Below are 20875 nucleotides of genomic sequence, written 5' to 3'. Positions count from 1 at the left end.
AAAAAAAAAAAAAAAAAAAAAAAAACACATCTTAGTAAAACCAATACCTTTTCAGCTTCGCATCGAAGCTAAAAGTCGTGATAATAACGGTAGCACAGTGGGGTCGCGGCACAATGTGAACGTGGCATAGTTGGGACTAGTATAGATGATATCTGACAGTGATAGAAATCACTATCCACTAATCACTATTCCAAAAACAAAATAAACTCCTATTTTTTGTTCTACATTGACTGCTGCTACTTGCATTTAGAAAACAGGTCGTCAGAGCAAATTTTTTTTCTAACATATATTTAAAAAACGCAATATTCCAGGAACATTTTCAAAAGTTAAGTCGAAAAAGTTCTACTATTTGTACAAATTTTCAAGTTTTTAAAAATTCAAAGTAATTTTATACTAAAGGGAAATGGTCCGATTAAAAAAAAAGTATGTTGGAATATATAAAATAATTATAAAAAAAAATTGTATTGATCCGTACATTTTTCAAAAAGTTTTAAGAATTTAAAGTCGAAAAAGTAAAATATGAAATCTATAATTTTAACTCAAATATAGTACTTTTTTTTACTACGGCAGTCAATCACACATGTAAATGGTAAAATAAAAATGGTAATAAACGTAAAAAAACATAGTAAAATCAATATCTTCTCAGCTTCGCATCGACATATTACCACTAAATTAATAAAAATGTATTGATATTTCACACAAATTATTTTATAAATGGCTGTTTAAACTTTTTATTTTGTAATTATTTTTTTTACTTATTAAGAATAGTAATAATAAGACTTAATATATATATATATATATTATCTATAGAGCCAAATTAGTACTGATTGTTAGTAAGTAGTACTTTTATATTTCTTACTTATAAATTTATCTTATTAATATTTTTTATTTTATTAAGATATATTGAATGTTATTTAAATAATACATATTGTTTATTACCACGGTTAAGCATTTGGAGAAGATATCTGGATCATGGTTGGATCAAACCCAACCTATCATTATTGATATTAACTGTATTAAATGATACACTTAATTTTATTATCCTTTATTAACGGTCACACTGTTGTACACGAAGAAGCAAGGAAGCGGTGCAAATGTCTTAAAAAATAGTCACAACAGTGGCTACAAATACCAAGTTGGTAATACCAACTATTTGATGTCGGCTTAAAAAAAATTCATCTTTTCATCTGAGAGTCAAGTAAAAATAGTTGAATGTGTGTTGCAATCTTGTGTGTTAGTATCCGAAGAACTCCGAAGACCGATATTTAAAAGATGTATTGGCAGGGTAGTGAACTTGAATATGACCCCCCCCACCAGTTTTATTATCTAGATAGTAATCATTTATATGTTCATTAACGTAGATTCCGGTGTTTGGTCGTTGTCTATCGTACCGCGTGTGCTACGTTGTTACTTTGAATAGTTAGAATTCCGTAATCTCTAAAAATTATAAAAAATATATTAAAATACATAGTGTTTATTTTTTGATAAGCGTTTCCTACACTCTAAGAAGATTACTAACTAGTAAGTTGATATTTAATTAACTCGTGCACAATACCATCCCTTTATAATTATGACGACAGCGATTACAGTAATAATTATAAATTTATTTAAACGAAGATACGTATATTCATAGTATCTTACTATTTATAATTAGATTTTTGATGCTACTCATTAATGGTAGTTATTTTACTACAAATTTTTTTAATATAGTGTTAAATAAAAAATAATTGTATTGAAACAATAATGAAAAATTCTCAATTGTTATAACATTTAATTCAACAATTTAATTCTCCAAACATTAACCTGTATTTAATCAGCATTATTTATGTTTTCTATTAATCAAGTATTATCAAAATAAAAAAACTTTTTATATTTTTTTCAAGATGGATGATGCTATGAATATTTAAAATTATTATCAAATTTTATTCTGCAGATTATTGGGTTAATAAATAAACTAAGTAAAATTTTCACTAATATCTACAGATATCTTTATTAGTAGAGGTTAGCATTTAATCTTGTTATATAGGTTTATCTTTAACCACTCGATTACTCGCAAAATAAATACTGTATTCGAAAAAAAATATTTTTGATTTTTTTTAGTTGCATATATTTCTTGAGTGATCATCTAATAATTATTTTTAAAATCATTCCTTAAAGTCAGTTTTATTTTTTTAAGTGGCTACATATATATATTTTACTAGCTTTTAAAATAGAAAATAATTTTATTAAGAAAATGATTGGCCAATAATAATTATTGGTCCAGTATTTTGGAAGTTAATCTCACTTTTATATCTATGCCAGAGGCAATGTGTAATTGGGAAATGACTATTGATTGATATAAATACACCTACTTCACACCACTAGTCATTAAATTAAAGTAATTATTAGTTGATAACTCGAGAAATATATGCAACTAAAAGAAATCATATTCTCAATCTATCGTATAATAAAACAATTTTACCTTTTTTATGAGTACAGTTTTTTATCTGTTAATTTATTCAAAAGGACAAATTGGTTAACTTTTAACAAAAATACTGAATAGAGTTAAAAATAAATAACTATATTGTGGTAAAATTAATACCTTCAATACTTAATGTTGAAACATAAAATATTAAAGGATTTTAAGATTTATCATTATTGAATATTTACATTTAAAATCATTTTAAACAATATTTCCAATAAAAATTAAACATGAATAACTCATCAATACTATAATTAATGTATAGTATAAATGTAATTTATAAATTAATAAATTTTATTGATATTGGCCATTAAAAATTGAATTATTTAATATTAAAAAAAATATAGTTTCCCTATAGAAAGAATATTAAAAATTATAATTTCTATTCAACATAAATTACTTAAAATTTTCACTTATTGTTATAAACCCCTTTTTCGTATTGAAAATAATATAGTATTTGTTACTTAGGGTAAAAGATTGTCATAAATTCAAAAAATTAAAAATTTTAAATTTTATATATAGTAATAATTTAAAATATTTATATAATGATAATAATTTTATATCACATGTATACATATTATAGTAATTAATGCTACTGAATGGGTAAACTTTTTAGCTTCTATGCGAAGCTGAGAAAGTATTGGTTTTACTAAGATGTGTTTTTTTTTNTCGCTGGACCGATTTTTTTCAATGATACGTCATAAGATCACAAATCGTATCTAGTCGAAGACATTACCCTCAAAAATTGAAAAAAATTCCCTCGTTCCCTGTAAATGAGGGAAACCTCCAAAAAAAATTACAAATTTAAAAATCGCTAATTTTCAAAAAAATTTTCAATTTTTTTACTTAAAACTGCCATAACTTTTTAAAAAAATAAGCAAATCAAAATAACTTTTTTTTTTACAGATGCTTGATGTCTTTATTTATCATTTGGTATATTTTTTTTATAAATCTGACTCTTTACCTGCCCACAGGGGGGATTTAAAATGACAACTTTTTCACAAAAAATTAATTTTTTCAACTTGACTTTTGAAAATGTTCCGGGAGGTCTGACACTTTTATATATATCTTAAATTAAAGCTAATGTAATATACTTTATCATGAAAAAAAAAATTTCGGTCTTTATTTTGTCTTCATGGTTAAAATGACTACCAAATGCTAATATTGTGTGAAAATTCTCGATTTTGTATTTTACATTTTTAACTTTATTATGCTATAACTTTTTGAAAAATGTATAGATCATTACAATTTTTTTTTGAGAAGTAGTATTTATATACATCTTTCATTCGACATAATGTTTTTTTAAACCGGACCAATTCCCTATATACGAGAGGGGTTCAAATCTAAAAAATGCATATAGAAAGTAGAACTTTTTCAACTTAACTTTTGAAAGTTTTCCGGAAAGTCTGACACTTTTATATATATCTTAAATTAAAGATAACGTAGTATACTTTATTATGAAAAAAAAAACAATTTCAGACTTTATTTTTTACATTTTTAACTTTATAATGCTATAACTTATTGCAAATATAATTTTTTTTTTGAGAAATAATATTTATATCCCTTTTTCATTCGACATACTTTATCTTAATCAGGATATTAATAAGGAACTAGCAGATCATGTAGTTTTTGGAATAATCCACTAATTTTTTAAAATTAAACATTATCTAAGGATTTGCATCGAAGCGTTTTTTTTTTATAGTGATTTTAATCACTGTCTGATATCATTATACTTGATCCAATTATGCCACATCACCAATGTGCTGACCCCCCTGTGCTGGGTTTTTATAAAAATTGACCTGTTTCCTTGTTTCTGAACACTCTATATATTTTTTTTCATCCATTTTCAAATCTTAATAATGCAGTGTAAGCAATAAAATAATATTATTATAATTAAAATAATGATGAGGACTAAACTTTTTTCAATCATCCAGGTTAATTATTAAATTGTATCTTAGTATATTTTTTAATTTTTTTTATAGATACATTTTTATTTTGTTAATGTTGTGAACAGTGTCTACTCAATATATATAAAAATAATTGTATAATTGACATCAACAACACATTACAACTACTAAACAGTGAAATTTCTACACTTTTTTTTTATCAAGAATTATTAAAAATAATAATTAAAGTAAAACTTTGTTGTGATTTATTATAGAATCAAAATAATATTTTCTATTTCAATATTTAAAACATTGAATAAAGTAGTATGATAATTTTAAAATTACGACATTTACATATATAGAAAGTACATTTATTTTAGTATTACTTTTGTCTTAGATCTTAAGTATATTAATTTTGTAGCAATTACAATTTTTTTTAATATATAGTTTTAATAATATTTATTTAAAATAATATTAGGCACAAGTTTTATAGATTTTTAATAATTTTATTTTATATTATTAATACGGCTTTTATTTTAAATAATTTTTCATTAAAACGTTTTATTTTATAAAATTATTTAATTGTTGTGTGTCATTTATTGATTTTGCAAGCAGCTTTGGTATTGTTTCTATTAAATTATTTTACTTAGGCTTAGGTGTTTGTTTGTGTTTTTCAGTTTCAAGACAATATCTATATTCTAAATTTTACGTGAATAATAATTGAAGTATAACATCAAATAAATAAACATGGATATTAATGCTAGTTTTAATGAGGAAGATGAAGTTATACAACATTGCGAACCTGATACATATTTTATAGTTGATGAAATATCATTTGGCAAAGGAATACTTTATGTTGCTGATAGTAAACTTTACTGGAAAAATAATAGGGATAATCAAATAGTTAGTATTGATTACAAATCTATGTGTGTATTTGGCACATGCAATCATCCTACAGTACACGAAAAGCCTTGTTTACAAATAATTACTGATTTCACTTACAAACCTGAAAATAGTAATACTAATGGCTATTTCAGACAAAATGGTGGTTCCAATACTGAAGAAAATGCAGATGATAGTAATAGTTCTGATGAAGCATTAAATGAAATTGTAGAAGACGATGATACTTATAATAATGATGATGAAGAAGAATTAATGAAGTCTAAAATTAAATTAGTGCCTGATAATGCTGAATGTTTAACAGCTGTTTATAACGCCATTACTCATGTTCAACCATTACATAGTACTAATGAAGTAAATAGTGATGAAGAAGGTGAAGATTACTATTATAATGAGGATGATGAATTCGAAGATTATGAAGACGATAATAATGAGCAAAACTTAATGAACTAATTTTTTATTTTTTTTTCATTATAATATTCAAATACTTTTTGTTTATATTTTTAGTGTTGTTATATATGTTTTACATTTATAATGATGACTTCATTTCTTAATATAATAGGTTATTGTTAAACCAAATTAGAAATAAAAATATATTATGCAAAACAAATTAGAGTACTAATTATTATCAGCCGTTTTTTTTTAATAAAAACTACATTCAATTGCTTAGCATAATATAAGACTTCATAAACTTTTTTTGTAATATTTGAATTTTATTTTTAAAAATATATTATGAAAAAGTAATATGGTAAAATACTTTAATTAACAATATATTCATATACAAAGTTCAACTTTAATTGATTAACTAAGCCTCTCATAAAATCGTTAAAAATATAAAACATAATTTTTACTATTACGTCATGATCAAAGCATGTCTGTTTATTTTTATTTGTGTACTTATATAAATTATACTACTCCCACCCTAGTATACTGTGCTAATATATTTCAAAATACTAATTAAAAATTTGTTATCGACCAGTCATTTTCTCAATTAGATCATTTTCTTATTTTTTTAAGCTAACTATATATGTATGTTTCTATTTAAAAAACTCAAGTTGTACTACTTTAAAGGGGAGAGAACAAACTTCTTTTTTGAAAATTATAGAACATAGAATACCATTAAATTCTGAAAAAAAAAAATTATAATATGTTTTATAATTCTTTGTGTGATGCATAGTTAATTAATCACGTTGTATATTAACTTAGAAAGAAAAAATCTGCTCAAAATAAATGTTTTTGTTGCTAGATTCAAAAATTATTTTTTTGTAATAAAATTATATGTTCAAGGATATATTTAGGGTTAATATTTATTTTCTATTAATCAAATCAATTTGAAAACTTAAAAATCATATTAATCTAATTAATGAATATTTAAATCACAATTTTCCATGTGTTAAGAATGTATTAAAAAATTTTATTTAATAATTTTTTGCTGCATATGACAAAAAGTTTAGTTCTTAATCAAACATAGGCATTAGTCTAGATTGAATCTTATTGTTATCCTTGGGTTAAAATATGTATGAGGCCCCTACTATGCTAAATTTAGTAATGATAAAATTTTATACTCGTACGTTTTAATATAAGGTACCTAAAAAGCACAATGTCCCCCTATTTTTAACTACTACATAGGTGTAATTAAGGATGTTAGAATTCTCCTATTATAAATATAAATGTTTTGCTGTATATAGTTAAGAAGTTTTACTTATCATTTTCTTTAATTATGCTCATATAACAAGCAGGGTTAACTTATCAATTCGTCTACTTAAGTCAAGTTGTAAAATTCTACTGTTTTGTATTATAATTCATAAAATAACACATCACTATAAACAAATTTAAGTTAAAGAAGTTTGGTTTTAAATTATCTTAGCTACTTTTGTATAGCCATAAATAACATTGAAATATATACCAGTATTAAGTATGTAGAGTTTTAAATTGAAAATAGTATACGAGTTCGTTTAACTGAACTTTACATTATGTTTAAAATCAATGTTGTCATTTTCTGTATAGTTTGACATCAAACTATATTTTGAAATCAAAATTGATTTATAGTGTTCTATGCAAAGTTGATAACATTAAGTATCCATTATTAATATATCATATCAACATAGAAAAAAAGATTTTTATTCGTAACAAGTTAGATTTGATTCCAGTTTTAAAAATTTTGCTAGTGAGACTTTGAACTAGGACAAGGGATTATATATTTTTTTATAAATTTAATAAAATGAAATAAATTTTATAAAACAATTATTTTTAAACAAATTTTCATGTGTTTAGATATTAAAAATGACTGAAGCGGTTGTTAATGGAAAAGATACACGTTGTTTGTTCATTAATAATGGAGATGATTTGTTAACATTAAAAAAAGTGGTATCCAAAAAGGCTGATAGCATTGACTGTGAAAAGTTAAAACATAAAAAATCCAAAGAAATTAATGGGAATCATCAAAAAACTGATAGTTTGAGTTATGATGTTGACAATACTTCATCATTAGAACCAAATCTTGAGATGGATAGTGATACTGACCGTAATATAACTATAGATTCTATTTGTACGCAGGAAGATAGAGAATCAGAAAATATTGATGTGTCAAATGAAAATTCAAATGAAGCTGATATTAAAAACAGTGAAAATCAGGTGAGATTAAGTTATGAGTATTTTATATTTTTAGGTCTTGTGTAATAGTTATAATATTGTCTTAGAGGTAAATAGCCCATAAAAAAATATAATTTTAAACCTAGTCATCAGTATAAAACTAAGTTATATACTATTATATAATTTGTATTAAGTTATTATAGAGTATGTAATAACTATAGATACTAAAATCTAACCTTAATTTTAGTTCACATGGTTGGTTATACTTTTCAGCAAATAAAAATAAGTTTATTTTATTGCTATTAATGAGTTTAATCTTAAAAAAAGGGGGTCAAGAGTTATCCATCATTACAGAAATCTAAAAATTGTAATTATTTTGTTTATAATAATAGAAATTGACAAAGATTATTGAATTTTATTATTATTTTAGTATATCTTAATAAAATAAAGAATTATTAATAGAGTGCATAATAATTTTTTAGATAAATGTTATGAAAAGCCCAGATGACATTCCATATTCACCAAATACATCATTGGATGATAATGAATACTCAAATGATTTAGAAGACGATTTTGATTTCAATAATGTGAAATCACCTGGCTCATATTTTAACATATCATCACGAGCACCATTGCATTCAAATTTAGAATTGGATACAACCTTAGAGGAAGATTTTGGCTCTGTTGATAAAAGTGTTTTACTAGGTAATGAAAAGAAAAGAAAATGTGCAGAATCACCTGGAAAAGATCAAGTACCAAGCAAAGTATTTAAGTTATGGAACATAATGAAATATCCATTTAATAAAATTACAACTGGTTTACTGGTTAATGGTAATCAGATAGATACTTCTAAAGCAGATATTGTTGATGAAGAAGTTAGTGAAGTGTCTAAAACAGAATTCAATAGTAATCATTTAAAATCTGACGAATTAAAGAACAATAGTGATAAATCAAAATCTGTTGAAAAAAATGTTATTAATACTGAAAATAAAAATCAATCATTGCAAATTTCAAACAATGCTGCAATTGAAAACCAACAGCGATCTTGTTGTTTAATGTAATGAGTTTATTGCAAAACTATTCATAGTGTTTTGAAAGAAAAGTTTTCATTGAATATTATAATTCTATAGCTTCATCTCATCCTATGACAATTTATTTCATGTTTTAAATTAAAAGGATTTGTAATAGTTAGTCTTATTTTTTTTATTAAGAAATGACCCATGTAGTCCTCATATTTTTTATTTTTGTATTTATTGATATTTTTGTTTGATTCTAAATATCTTACTTATTTATTTTATTTTTATTTTTAAAAATAAAAAAATCATCTTTTTCTAATTATATTACTGAAAAACTACAAATTACCTTAATTTATTGAAAATAGTTAAAATAAATTGTTTCCACTCACTGATTATCATCAAAATTGTATTCTAATTTTAAATGGTTCCTTTTACTTTTGATAGAAAAGATATTTAAGTTTAGTGATTTTTTTTGTGTGTCTATTAATATCTTTACATTAGTTATTAAATGTATGAAGTAAGGTTTACAAAAAAAAAAAAACCTGAATTAATTTTACATATCTTATTAAAGGTTGTTGGTATAGTGAATAAAAAATACTTTATTATTTGTAAAGTTTGAAATTAAACAATATTAATTTATTTAAGAAATAATAAATTTTTTTAATTAATAAGTTAAAATATACCATTTTTTTAATGCAATTTTTTGTAATATACCTGATGCTACTACTATTGTAATGATTTGAATAATATGAATTTCACCCAAAATGTTTAATGATTCAGTAAAATATTAACTTTTATACTTTTATTTTATTAATGTTTAAATGCCTACATATTTTCAATTGTAGTTATAGTAGTAGTAATGATTGGATTTTATTTTAATTGGATCTAATATCAATTCTCTCATTATTTATTTACAATTTTTATTAAAATTAGTTTTTTTTTTAATGTATATGTACTAAATATATTAATTTTTTTTTAATTTTGTTGAAATATTGTTAGGATAAATTTTTATATTACGGGTTCTCCATTTTAAAAAACTTATGTATTTTCTATTATTAGTGTTAACATGATAACCATCTGTATTTTTTTACATTTTAGTGTATGTATGATTCATTTAAAATAATATGATAAGATCGCGTTAAGATCTTTATATTAAGTCTATTTTTATTATTAATAAATAAATAAATGATAATAATTCATCAATCTGTAGTCAATTGGTCTTAAATGCAAGTAATATATCAATAATAAAATAATATTTTAAGAATTAAATAGTACAGTGTTGAAAAAAATATGTAAAAAAAAGTTATCCTAAAAGTAGTTGGAAATATAAGTTTGTGCTTTTCTTGTGTAGCAGACTATAGTGAGATAAGGAATGGTAAAATAAATAGTTTCTCTATGCTAAAATATTTATTAAATTAAACCAACTTTTTTTTGTGGAAATGGTGAATATTTCGTATTGTAACTCAATTCTCCCTCAGTGACGACATATATTAAGCATAATCCAATTCAATTTTTATTAAGATAAAAAGATAATACTTTAATGATGTAATAAAATGTATACCGTAAAATTAAATAACAGTTTTAACAGGAAGATTATAATTAAGTACAATATTAAAATTAAATTTACATAATTATCACAATGGAATACTAGTTCTACAAAAATTTGATACGTTTCAGGCAGAACACCACAAACCACCAGAATACTATATATTATCTATAGACCATTAAATGTAATAAGTTGTATCCGAATTAAAATGCAGTACTCTCAATCTGTAAAAGTAAATGACTTAGTAAATATTGTTAATATTAAAATAAATGGATATATTCTATAAATAGCAGGCATATCATTTAGTAGTAACTAATATACAGTAAATTTGTATAAAATTTTCTTTAAAATTACACAAAATTTAACTAATTACAATAAGTAAGCTTAGTTTATAAAATAGAAATTTTATCAATTTGTGAGATATTTTATAAAACAAAAAGGCTGTAACTACAAAAAAACTGAAAAATATTGCAAATTAAAATACTAAGAAAAAAGCAAAAATAAAAAGCAACATTTCACGAAATTTGATAAACCAATGAAAAATTAAATATAAGTAAAAATTTGTAGTAATAAAATGAGGCAATTAAAAAAATAAAGTTACATAAAAAGTAAAATAATCTAATCATGGGCGTTCTCACGAGAGGATAGAACTTTATAATAAAAAAAAAACATGACAAAGATGAATTGTGGAGGGGATAATAAAAAAATGTCTATATTAATATCTCTTTCCAAGATGAAACCCTGAAAACGCCTTTGATCCTTATAGTATATAATAATGCAGTATTAAAATAAATAATTTAAAATAAATTTTTATTTTTTCAAAATTTTACTTTTAAAAAGCCAAGTAATTCATTACTACAATAACTTAAGAAAAAAATTTTTTTTTTAAATATTTATTAAAATTACCATGAATATATGAATATTGGAGAAGATTTAGAAATAAACTAATAGAATCGTTCTTTGTAACACTTAGTGTTAACATTCATCTGAAAATTGTGTAATTAAAAAATTCTTAACTTATAGCATTTATTGAATCAATAATACATAAATTTAATCATATGTAGATTAGAAATTCTTATATGATAAATTTATTTAATTAGTAGTGTTAAATTTTTTTTTTTATAACTGTTCCATATAATTAAAAGAAAATATACTTTTTTTTTTAACATTAAGTCTGATCATACACTATGGACCTAAACAGAAATTATACCCAACATAAAATGTAATCAAGACACATACATTTCTGAAAATATTCAAAATTGGTTAAGCTAGATAGGTTTTCTTTCTTTTTCTTCAGCTTTAAAGACCGTCAAGTACCATTGCAACACACAATTCCTTCCATCTCTCTCTATCCATTGCTACTTCCCTGTAGTTTTCAACTCCTAGCGTTGTTAGATCCTTTGAGACTTTATTAAGCCATCGTTGTTTAGGTCTACCTAAGGGTCTCTTTCCTTGTGGCTTCCAACTTAGGTCCTCCTTTTCAATCATATTAGACCTTAGTTTGTGACCTAGCCAACTTAGTTTTTTGGCTCTAACTACCCCAATTATATTTGGTTCTCCAAAGGCATTATATACTTCTTCGTTTGACCTTATTTCATATCTTTGAGTTACATTATTTATTTTAGGTCCTCATATCTTCCTTAGAAACTTTCTTTCTGCTATAGCCAATATTCTCTCATTTTCTAATGTTGTTGGCCATGTCTCACATGCATACGTTATGATTTTGTATAGTCTCATTTTAGATTTTATTGATAGTAGCTTTGAGTGCAGGCATTTAGATAGTACATGTATACATCTCTGTTACCTGCTAGAACATGTTTCTTAATATCTTTGTGATTGTTGTTTTGGCTGTTTAGTTCTGTACCAAGATATTTAAAACTATGTACTTTTTCAAATTTAAACTCTACAATCTGTACTATCTGTATATTTCTTGTCTGATGTATTTGTGGTTGTTTTCTTGTTATACATGTATACTTGGTTTTCATTTATTTTAAATCATAAATGTTTTGGCACTTCGTATTAATTCCTCTGTTGCTAGTTTTATATAGTCTTCAGTTTCTCCAAGTACTACAATATCATCAATATTGGATAATACAATAATCATACACTAATATTAATACAGATTTTCCGATATCAATTCCTTTATATTTATTATGTATGCTTCGAGCTACTACCTCCAGTGCGATGTTAAAGAGTATAAGAGAGTGCATCACACTGTTTTAGTCTAACTGTAGTTTTAAACTCTTCAGAGTGTGTTTGTCCAAATCTTACTTTGCATCTTGCTGTTTCTATACACATTTGGATTATTGCTCTTAATTTGGCTGATATACCGAATAGTTCTAGATGTTTCCATAATGCTTCTCTTTTAATCGAATCATATGCTAGTCTAAAATCCACAAATAGTAAATACAATTTCTTATTGAATTCATAATATTTCTCTGTAAGTTGCTTGAGCGTCAATATATGATCTTTCCATTAAGACCCACTTTGGTATTCTCCTATAATATCTACTGCATATGGTCGTGAGCAGTTAAGATAATGATAGAGAGAATTTTATAAGTTGTACATAGCAAGGATATTCCCCTATAATTACCACAGTCCATTGCATCTCCCTTTTTATAAATTAAACATATAATTTATATATTCCAATTCTCTGGCATCCTTTATAGGATTTATAGGTTTTAAATTATCATAATTATTATTATCTCTCTGAAAGTTAATTTTTTTAATACAATACTAGCTATAAAATACTAAATTAACTATAATCACAATATGCCTATTTATTATATTGTAACATAATTTAAAATGTAACTTATTATTAAAGTCATATTAGAAAGTATTTAAAAACATTTATTTTTCAAAATGTTTTCAAGTGATGATTTAAATATAAAAAATGTCTTTAAATTTACCTGAATGGATCTAGCAGTTTCAATGTCAATGCTAGGATTTCTCTTACTCAACAAAGGGGTAAGTGTTCCTTTTTCCTCGTGACCAACACCAGCTTTTGAATCTGATATATCAGATCCAGTTAAATCTATTCCACTTTCATCTGTTTCATAAATATCTGATCCATTTTGTGAACAGAGTTTTGACACTTTTGTATTTGAAGAGCTTTTCACTGCAATAGCTATTTTTTCAGCAGTTTTCTTACCAAAATTCGCAGCTATTTTTGGTAAACTTCTTTTAATTGGAACAGAATCCACAATTAAATCTTTTCCATCAGTTTCTTCTACTATTGAGGTTAAATTAGATCCAGCATCAAAACTTTCGTTAACTGTACCATGACTATTTTGTATAGGAATATCATCTAAGAAAATATGAGTTATACAGTTATTTTTTATGAATAAGCAGGAATTAAAGTGAGAGGGAATTCAAGAGAACTCATCATATTTTTCTTAGTGTTTAACAAACATTTTGTTTAAATTAAATGATTTTTTAATTCATAGGTACAAATAGCGTTTTAAACTGGAGGGTGCTTAAGTTTCAAAGAATAAAAAATTTTTCTTCTTACTCTGCTCAAAATGGTATATCTAACATTTTTCTTATTTATTTATAAAGAAACAATTATGTATAACATTGTACACATACATTTTTTTCTACTTCTGTAGTATTTTAACTATTATTGTTGAAACAAAATATATTACTGTTTTAAATAAATTACACATACTACACCGATGATATTACACACTCACAATATTAAAAGACAAGATTTTGAAAATAAAAATTATTTATAAAAAAATATAAAGCATCTTTTTTTTTCCTTATAAAATTTTTATAAGAATGGTGAAATCTGCTAAGTGATCCCATATTTGTACCTATGACTAAATTATTTAATATTACTTTGAGAAATGTTAGTGTAGTAAAATTATTAAATATGCTTGGGTACTCTCGAGTGATGATGATGTGAAAAAAAGGTGGAAAGAATATTTTGAAAAATTACTGAATGAGGAGTACCCAAAAGAGACGTTAGAAGATACCTCGTGGAATGAGGGACTGGTAGATTTTATTAATGAGAAAGAGGTATGGGAGGCTGTGGCATCAATGAAAAAGAATAAAGCAGTAGTACCATTGTACTGTAGTGTACAGTGAAGTGCCAGTAGAAGTATGGAAAATATTAGGTGGTTGACGGAACTTTTAAATAAAAATTTATTAGAAGGGAAAATTCCAAATGAATGAAGGAATAGTATTGTGGTGCCAATATTTAAAGGTAAAGGTGACATACAGGAGTGTGGAAATTATAGAGGCATAAAGCTTATGAGTCATAGTATGAAAATTTGGGAAAAGGTAATAGATAAGAGAATAAGAAATGAGACATTGGTATATAAAAACTAGTTTGGGTTTATGCCTGGTAATTCAACAATGGAGCCATTATTTTGTGTGAGGCAACTAATAGAAAAGTTTAGGAAAAAGAAGAAAAAGCTTTGTATGGTATTCATAGATTTGGAGAAAGCGTATGAAAGAGTACCGAGAGAGGTTCTAAAGTGGGTATTAATGAGAAAAGGAGTCCCGAAAAGGTACATTAATATAATAGAGGATATGTATGATGGCACTTGTACCAGGGTCAAAAGTGTGGGAGGAGTAACGGAAGGTATTCGAATAGGAGTGCATCAGGGTTCTGCTTTAAGCCCTTACTTATTTTCTATAGTGATGGATGAAATTACTAGAAAAATACAAGGAGAAGTGACGTGGTGCATGTTGTTTGCTGACGATATAGTGTTAATAGGAGAAAATAGTGAGGAAATTAATCAAAGGCTAGAGGTGTGGAGATCAACTCTTAAAGAAAATGGTTTAAGAATAAGTAGAAGTAAGACAGAGTATATAGAGTACGAGTTTGATGAAGGAGAACATGACATAGGTAAAATAAGGAGACCAGTGACTATAGGCAAGGACGTGATTAAAGAGGTGGAAAATGTTAAGTATTTAGGATCAGTTGTACAAAAGAGCGATGGTATTGACGAGAATGTAAGACACAGGATTAAGTGCAGGTGGTTGAAGTGGAGAGAAGCGTCTGGTGTCTTATGGGATAAAAGAATTCCAATGAGGCTGAAAAGTAAATTCTATAATACTATAGTGAGACTAGCTATGATGTATGGTTCATAGTGTTGGGCGGTTGATAAGAAAATAGAGCAGAGATGAGAATGCTTAGTTGGATGAGTGTAGTGACTAGAGAAGATAGGATAAGGAACGAGCATATAAGAGAAAGTATAGGTGTAGTGTCAATCGTGGATAAGATGAGAGATAATAGACTTAGATGGTTTAGTCATGTTATGAGGAGAGAAGAATTGGAAGTTGTAGGAACAGTTATAGAAATTAATGTTGAAGGAAGAAGAGGTAGAGGAAGACCAAAAAAGAGATGGAGAGATATTATTGAATGCGATATGAGGACAGCTGATGTAAGCGTAGAGAATGTGGGAGATCTTGTCAAGTGGAAGTTTAGGATAAGGGTGGTTGAATTCAAGTAATTGGGATTAAGACAAAGAAAAAGAAGAAGAAGAATTTAATACCATTATAAGATATCCATGATAAACCCCCAAAAAATATTTAATAATAATAAAGTGTAAAATATATATGATAAATAAAGTGGTTCATGATAGTAGACTCATCCAATATAATTTTTAGGAATAAATTTTAAAATTATAGCTTACGATCTCAAAAATACATTGTAATAATTAAAAAACTTAACGAATTGTTTTTTTTTAAATATTTAAAAGATTTTTATAATAATGTACATTATTACCTGGTAATTTTTTTGTCCTGAATGATGCATTTGTAATCATTGATTTTGATACTGGAGTACTACATGAGCTATTGTTTACAGGTGTTCCCACAGATGAAACATTGAGTGATTGACCACCTTTTTAAAAAAAAAATAATACAATCTGAGAGTTTAATTAAATGAACTCCAATTTAGTATTAAAAAAAAACACATAATAAAATTAATATCTTTTCAGCTTCGTATCAAAGCTAAAAGATGGTCTAAAAAAGAATTTTTCACATTTTTTATGTCTTAATTTGATTTTAAAAATTATATAATTGAAGAATAAAAATGTTCCAAGGGTCAAAAAATTAAAAATTTATCATTTGCTCAGCAATGAACAATCAATGGTTAAACTATTAAATCAATAAAATATTACAAACAATATTTCCTATAAGTATGATTAATAAGTATTACCGTCAAAATATCCTTCACAAGAATTTTTTATAGCATTTGCTAATAGTATCACTTCACAATAGCAGTGATAACATGCTCGATAATAAACATTGTCCAGGGCTTGTATTGCTTCTGCTTTTGCACAGTTGAATCTTTAAAAAGAAAATTAACATATTATAATTAAATATAATATTATAATATTTTTAATTCTTAAAACTTTATACTTAAAATACACTTATTTTAAACCTAGGATAGTGGTACATTTCCTCTTTTTTACATATTTTTTTTAAACAATACATTAGATTTTTCTAGATTTTTTAATGAGAGCTAAAATCTATGCTGATGAATATTTTTTAATTAAATGTAGTTACTGTATTTTATCATTGGTGCGTGTCAAAGCAAAATTTAATTATTTGTTTTAAGCTTACTATAACTTTTTACATGACTGTATTTTATAAAAGCTTTTTTTGTTTTTAAATTTTTTATATTATTTTATTTTGTCCTTTTTAGACTCCCATAATAACCTGGATTATGAGAGCAAAGAACAACAATACAATGAAGGATGCACAGATACTCTAAGGTTATTCTATACAATAAACGTATAAGTATAATTATACAGGTATTAAACAAGTAAAGAAATAGATTAATTACTACAGACAATGAAAACCATAGAAACCCATTTCTTACTTACTGAACACTCTATAATATAATATAAAATAATATATGGATGTTCTGTAAGTAACATGTTTTAAAAAACAAATTTTAAATATTTATATTGTTCTGTGAACCTGAAGTGGGTCAAAATTTAGTTCAAAGATTTGTAGCATAATGGAAGACTGACAAATGACAAGAATGTCAAGTTAAATAAAAGCTTTTAAATTTAATTAAATGGTTATTTTAATTTTAAAAAAACGTTAATATAATTTTATATCTTTTATAATTAATAATAAATGATAAAAACTATGCTATTTTTGTCTAATAGTTCCAAATTGTAAAAATTATTTTTTTTATAAAGTAATGGAATATATTTGTTATTACAAAAAGTTGTCAAAGCATAGTGGGACCCCTGTATATTTATATATATTGCTATAAATTATAATTACATTGAAATGTATAAACAATAAAGTAAATGAATTAAAAACTTGGGAGACAAGTGTATTCTTGAGTCTGCTGAAGGTAAAATGTCTGCACTGTCAAATGAAGTTGAATGTATCTGATGAAAACCTTGAGTAAGCATTCTTATAAAAAATAAATAAATAGTGTTAGAGAATTCATATACTTATCTGTAGAAATTTATCAAATACAAATAATTGTTTATGTACTTGATTGTAATTTTATAAAAACGATCAAATGGACTATAAACTTCAGGTAAAAGATTTATATTTTTGTAATAAATGAAGTATAAGTGACTAAGAACTTCCATCCTATTTGATGCTGAAAGCTTTTCAATCTGATTAAATGGTCCACGACGAACAGGATGTGTATCTCTTTGTTCTAAACGTCGAATTGCTGTTTCAGTTAATGAAGTCGGAGCCAAACTACTAGGCTAAACAAAAGTTATTTACAATAAAAATCAGTATTTAGCACAATTGTGGTGCAAGTTGGAAATAATTATATTATTGGTTATTGAATAATAGTTAAATATTATGATATATATTAAATATTATCAATTTTTATCTAATTTAAATACCATATAGCTTTAATATTATAAATATTTTTCCTTCTTCATTTTTTAAATAACTATTACATTTAATCACAATGTTGTACAAAAAGCAAACAAGTGATCACTTATTAATTCATTTTTTATATTATGTAAAAGTAATTTAAGGTTAAAAAATGTTTGATTTATATGTGATTTAACAATTAAACAATATAAAATTTCCCATTTTTTACTCTTTTATACAAGAGTTTTTATTTTTTTAGGCATTTCACAAAATTAAATCATTAAATGACTTTTAAACAATAATGACAATTTGATAGCTATAATAAAAAATGAAATTTCATTTTATTTCAATAAAAAAATTAAAAGAAATGGTATGCACTGTTAGTCATTCAAGATTATGCCTCATTAATTAGCGTTATTATCTTTTTTCATAGTTATCGAATAAATATATACCCCGAAGTTAAATAGATTATGAAATATACTCCTATGATGAGGTAATAAGGAAAATACATAAATGTGCTATAAAAAGATACAATATTAATTCAACTAATAATATATTTCTAACAAAAATATTTATTATTAAAATACCTCATGATATATAGATGGTTGGGCCAATGATGGTAAACGGAATGATATAACTCTTGGTGTATTATTTTCATCCACAATTTCTAAATTGTAAATGCCAATTAATAAAGCTTCTATACTTCTACAACTCTGAAAAATAGTTTTCATGAGTGATAAGAAATTAGTGACAATGAATTTAAAAATATTATTACTAACCAATTTGTCAACATGTGTAAGTGAGTTCAGGTAATTATATGTTAAATGTGGTAAAAATAATAAAACAAATAAGTGAAGGTCAGTTTCTTCAGTTTTATAACAGTTGAATAAGGCACCACAAATACGATCAACCAACTGTGTAAAATATTTTAAATTATTAAAATATAACTTTGATAACAAAATTATAGCATCAATTTTTTACATTTGTCTATATATAATGTTATTAATAGTAATATCTTATTTACTATTTGACAAGAGTAATTTAAAAAGTAAACAAACCTAAACCCTAGAACTTTATATATATATTAGAGTAGTCCAGATTTTTAGTTTTATATTTGTCCTTAAAAAAACTATAGAAACTTGATTTTAAAACAATTTCCTCAACTCATGAGCCAAGTTTAAATAAAGATCAAGTTTTTTGTTCATTTTTATATTTTTATAAATATAAAGATACATATATACTAATATATATTTTTTATATTTAACACATATTTTATTGAAAATAATTTAAATGGAATCAAAGTAATCTAAACGAAAAATTAAACAAATTAAGCATCATTTGTTACATAATAAAACATAATATTTTTTTTGTAGTTTTAGATAAAATTTTAAATATTATTATTGCAAAAAGGGAAACAAAGAAAAATATACTTCTTTTTTTTTTAAGTAAATCTGTACCTGATAGACATAACAGTCATATCAAAAGACATTTATAATAAAAGTTCATTTTATTAATTTTTGAAAAGTAAAAAATCAAAATTATTTTATCAAAGAAAATTAATTTAATCTATTTACTCTTCCATTATTATTTTTTTGTTTAGTTATTATGATATATCAGTATTAGATTAGTTATAAAACTTGTGTTTTATTAGTTAAATTTCATAAACTGTGAATATAGTGTTACGTTTTTGACATATAACTTCTAAAATATTAGCCTTTGTACTTAGATCATAATGAAAAATAATATGCATGATAAAATTCTAAATACGATGGTAACAAAATCTCATTTTTATAAAAAGTAGAATTTGATCGTTATCTCTCTCAGTTGCAGAAATATTTACTAATTTTTTTATTAACAAATTAATTGACTAAAAATTCAAAAAAATATATTTATATATATATTTTTACATATATTCCAAATTTAATTAAAATAAAATAAACCTTTGAATATTTTTTAATTTCATCAAGTACAGCATAAATAGATTCTATAAGTATCTTATTCTGAGTTGTTGAAACAGCAAATGTAGCCCAATCATCTTTTTCCAAAGTGGCAATTTCCGAAAGCCAATCTTTGATTTCTATCTCCACCATGACTAAATTTCATAACACAATAGTAGATAGTTGAACTTAAAGAATAATCATATTATTTACAAGTGACACTAATATAAAAATGTTTAAATATTGAAAAGTACTCACATAACAGTGTTAAAAATGTATTGATTCTGACTATTGCTAAAGAATATATTTTTAAATAAATAATTAGCAATTTATATAAATAAACTAATGTAATTTGAAATAGGGTAAAATTTCTTTTTAACTAAAAACAATACAAAATTTAAACTGTCATTAATAATAATTTAATAATTTAAATAATTATTTTCATAGGAAAAACTGGCATGACAAATTGTAATTAAGTTTAAGTAATATAATATTTAGATAAAAATTTTAGCAAAATAATTTTTCTTGATTGTACCTACTTTTTTTATTTTCTGTATATTATATACTAAAACAGAATAATTAGATAGTACTTAAGTACTTTTACGTTAGTATTTAAGATTAAAAAATACTCAATAGTGGTTTCCAAAAAAGCAAATGTCAAATATACTGAGAAAGTAATTATTTTAAGTCAATATATTATAAACCAGTCTTGCTGGTCGTCC

The 20875-nt window shown here is 24.4% G+C and overlaps 3 protein-coding genes across 8 annotated transcripts; 2 read left to right on the top strand and 1 right to left on the bottom strand.

Moving 5' to 3' along the window:
• The first annotated feature begins 1169 nt into the window (after positions 1–1169).
• LOC126900684 (uncharacterized protein MAL8P1.12-like) lies at positions 1170–9364 on the top strand. The gene is made up of 3 exons (XM_050676590.1): positions 1170–1521; positions 7522–7881; positions 8322–9364. The coding sequence occupies exons 2-3, from the start codon at positions 7531–7533 to the stop codon at positions 8898–8900; spliced, it is 930 nt and encodes a 309-aa protein (XP_050532547.1). The 5' UTR covers positions 1170–1521; positions 7522–7530; the 3' UTR covers positions 8901–9364.
• Positions 1659–5857, top strand: LOC126900686 (methylosome subunit pICln-like). The gene is made up of 2 exons (XM_050676594.1): positions 1659–1677; positions 5025–5857. Exon 2 carries the CDS (start codon positions 5095–5097, stop codon positions 5698–5700), a length of 606 nt encoding a protein of 201 aa, XP_050532551.1. The 5' UTR covers positions 1659–1677; positions 5025–5094; the 3' UTR covers positions 5701–5857.
• Positions 9365–10343: 979 nt separating the features above from the next.
• LOC126900679 (protein FAM126B) lies at positions 10344–20872 on the bottom strand. Of its 6 annotated transcripts, none has more exons than XM_050676573.1 (12): positions 20693–20871; positions 20412–20532; positions 20157–20341; positions 18996–19130; positions 18804–18929; positions 17875–18098; positions 17656–17790; positions 16574–16704; positions 16139–16255; positions 13311–13708; positions 11308–11387; positions 10344–10625 (listed from the first exon to the last, which is right to left on the bottom strand). In XM_050676573.1, the coding sequence occupies exons 3-11, from the start codon at positions 20304–20306 to the stop codon at positions 11346–11348; spliced, it is 1458 nt and encodes a 485-aa protein (XP_050532530.1). In that variant the 5' UTR covers positions 20307–20341; positions 20412–20532; positions 20693–20871; the 3' UTR covers positions 10344–10625; positions 11308–11345. The 6 variants fall into 6 exon arrangements, with proteins under 6 accessions (XP_050532530.1, XP_050532533.1, XP_050532532.1 ...); XM_050676576.1 differs by having other exon boundaries at positions 20157–20308; XM_050676575.1 differs by having other exon boundaries at positions 20412–20447.
• Between the last annotated feature and the right edge of the window lie 3 nt (positions 20873–20875).

Source organism: Daktulosphaira vitifoliae, unplaced genomic scaffold, assembly GCF_025091365.1.
Source record: "Daktulosphaira vitifoliae isolate Bord-2020 unplaced genomic scaffold, ASM2509136v1 Scaffold_3, whole genome shotgun sequence".
In the NCBI taxonomy this organism is placed as follows: domain Eukaryota; kingdom Metazoa; phylum Arthropoda; class Insecta; order Hemiptera; family Phylloxeridae; genus Daktulosphaira; species Daktulosphaira vitifoliae.
The sequence above is the reverse complement of the archived record's forward strand: the minus strand, read 5'-3'. Positions and strand labels throughout refer to the sequence as shown.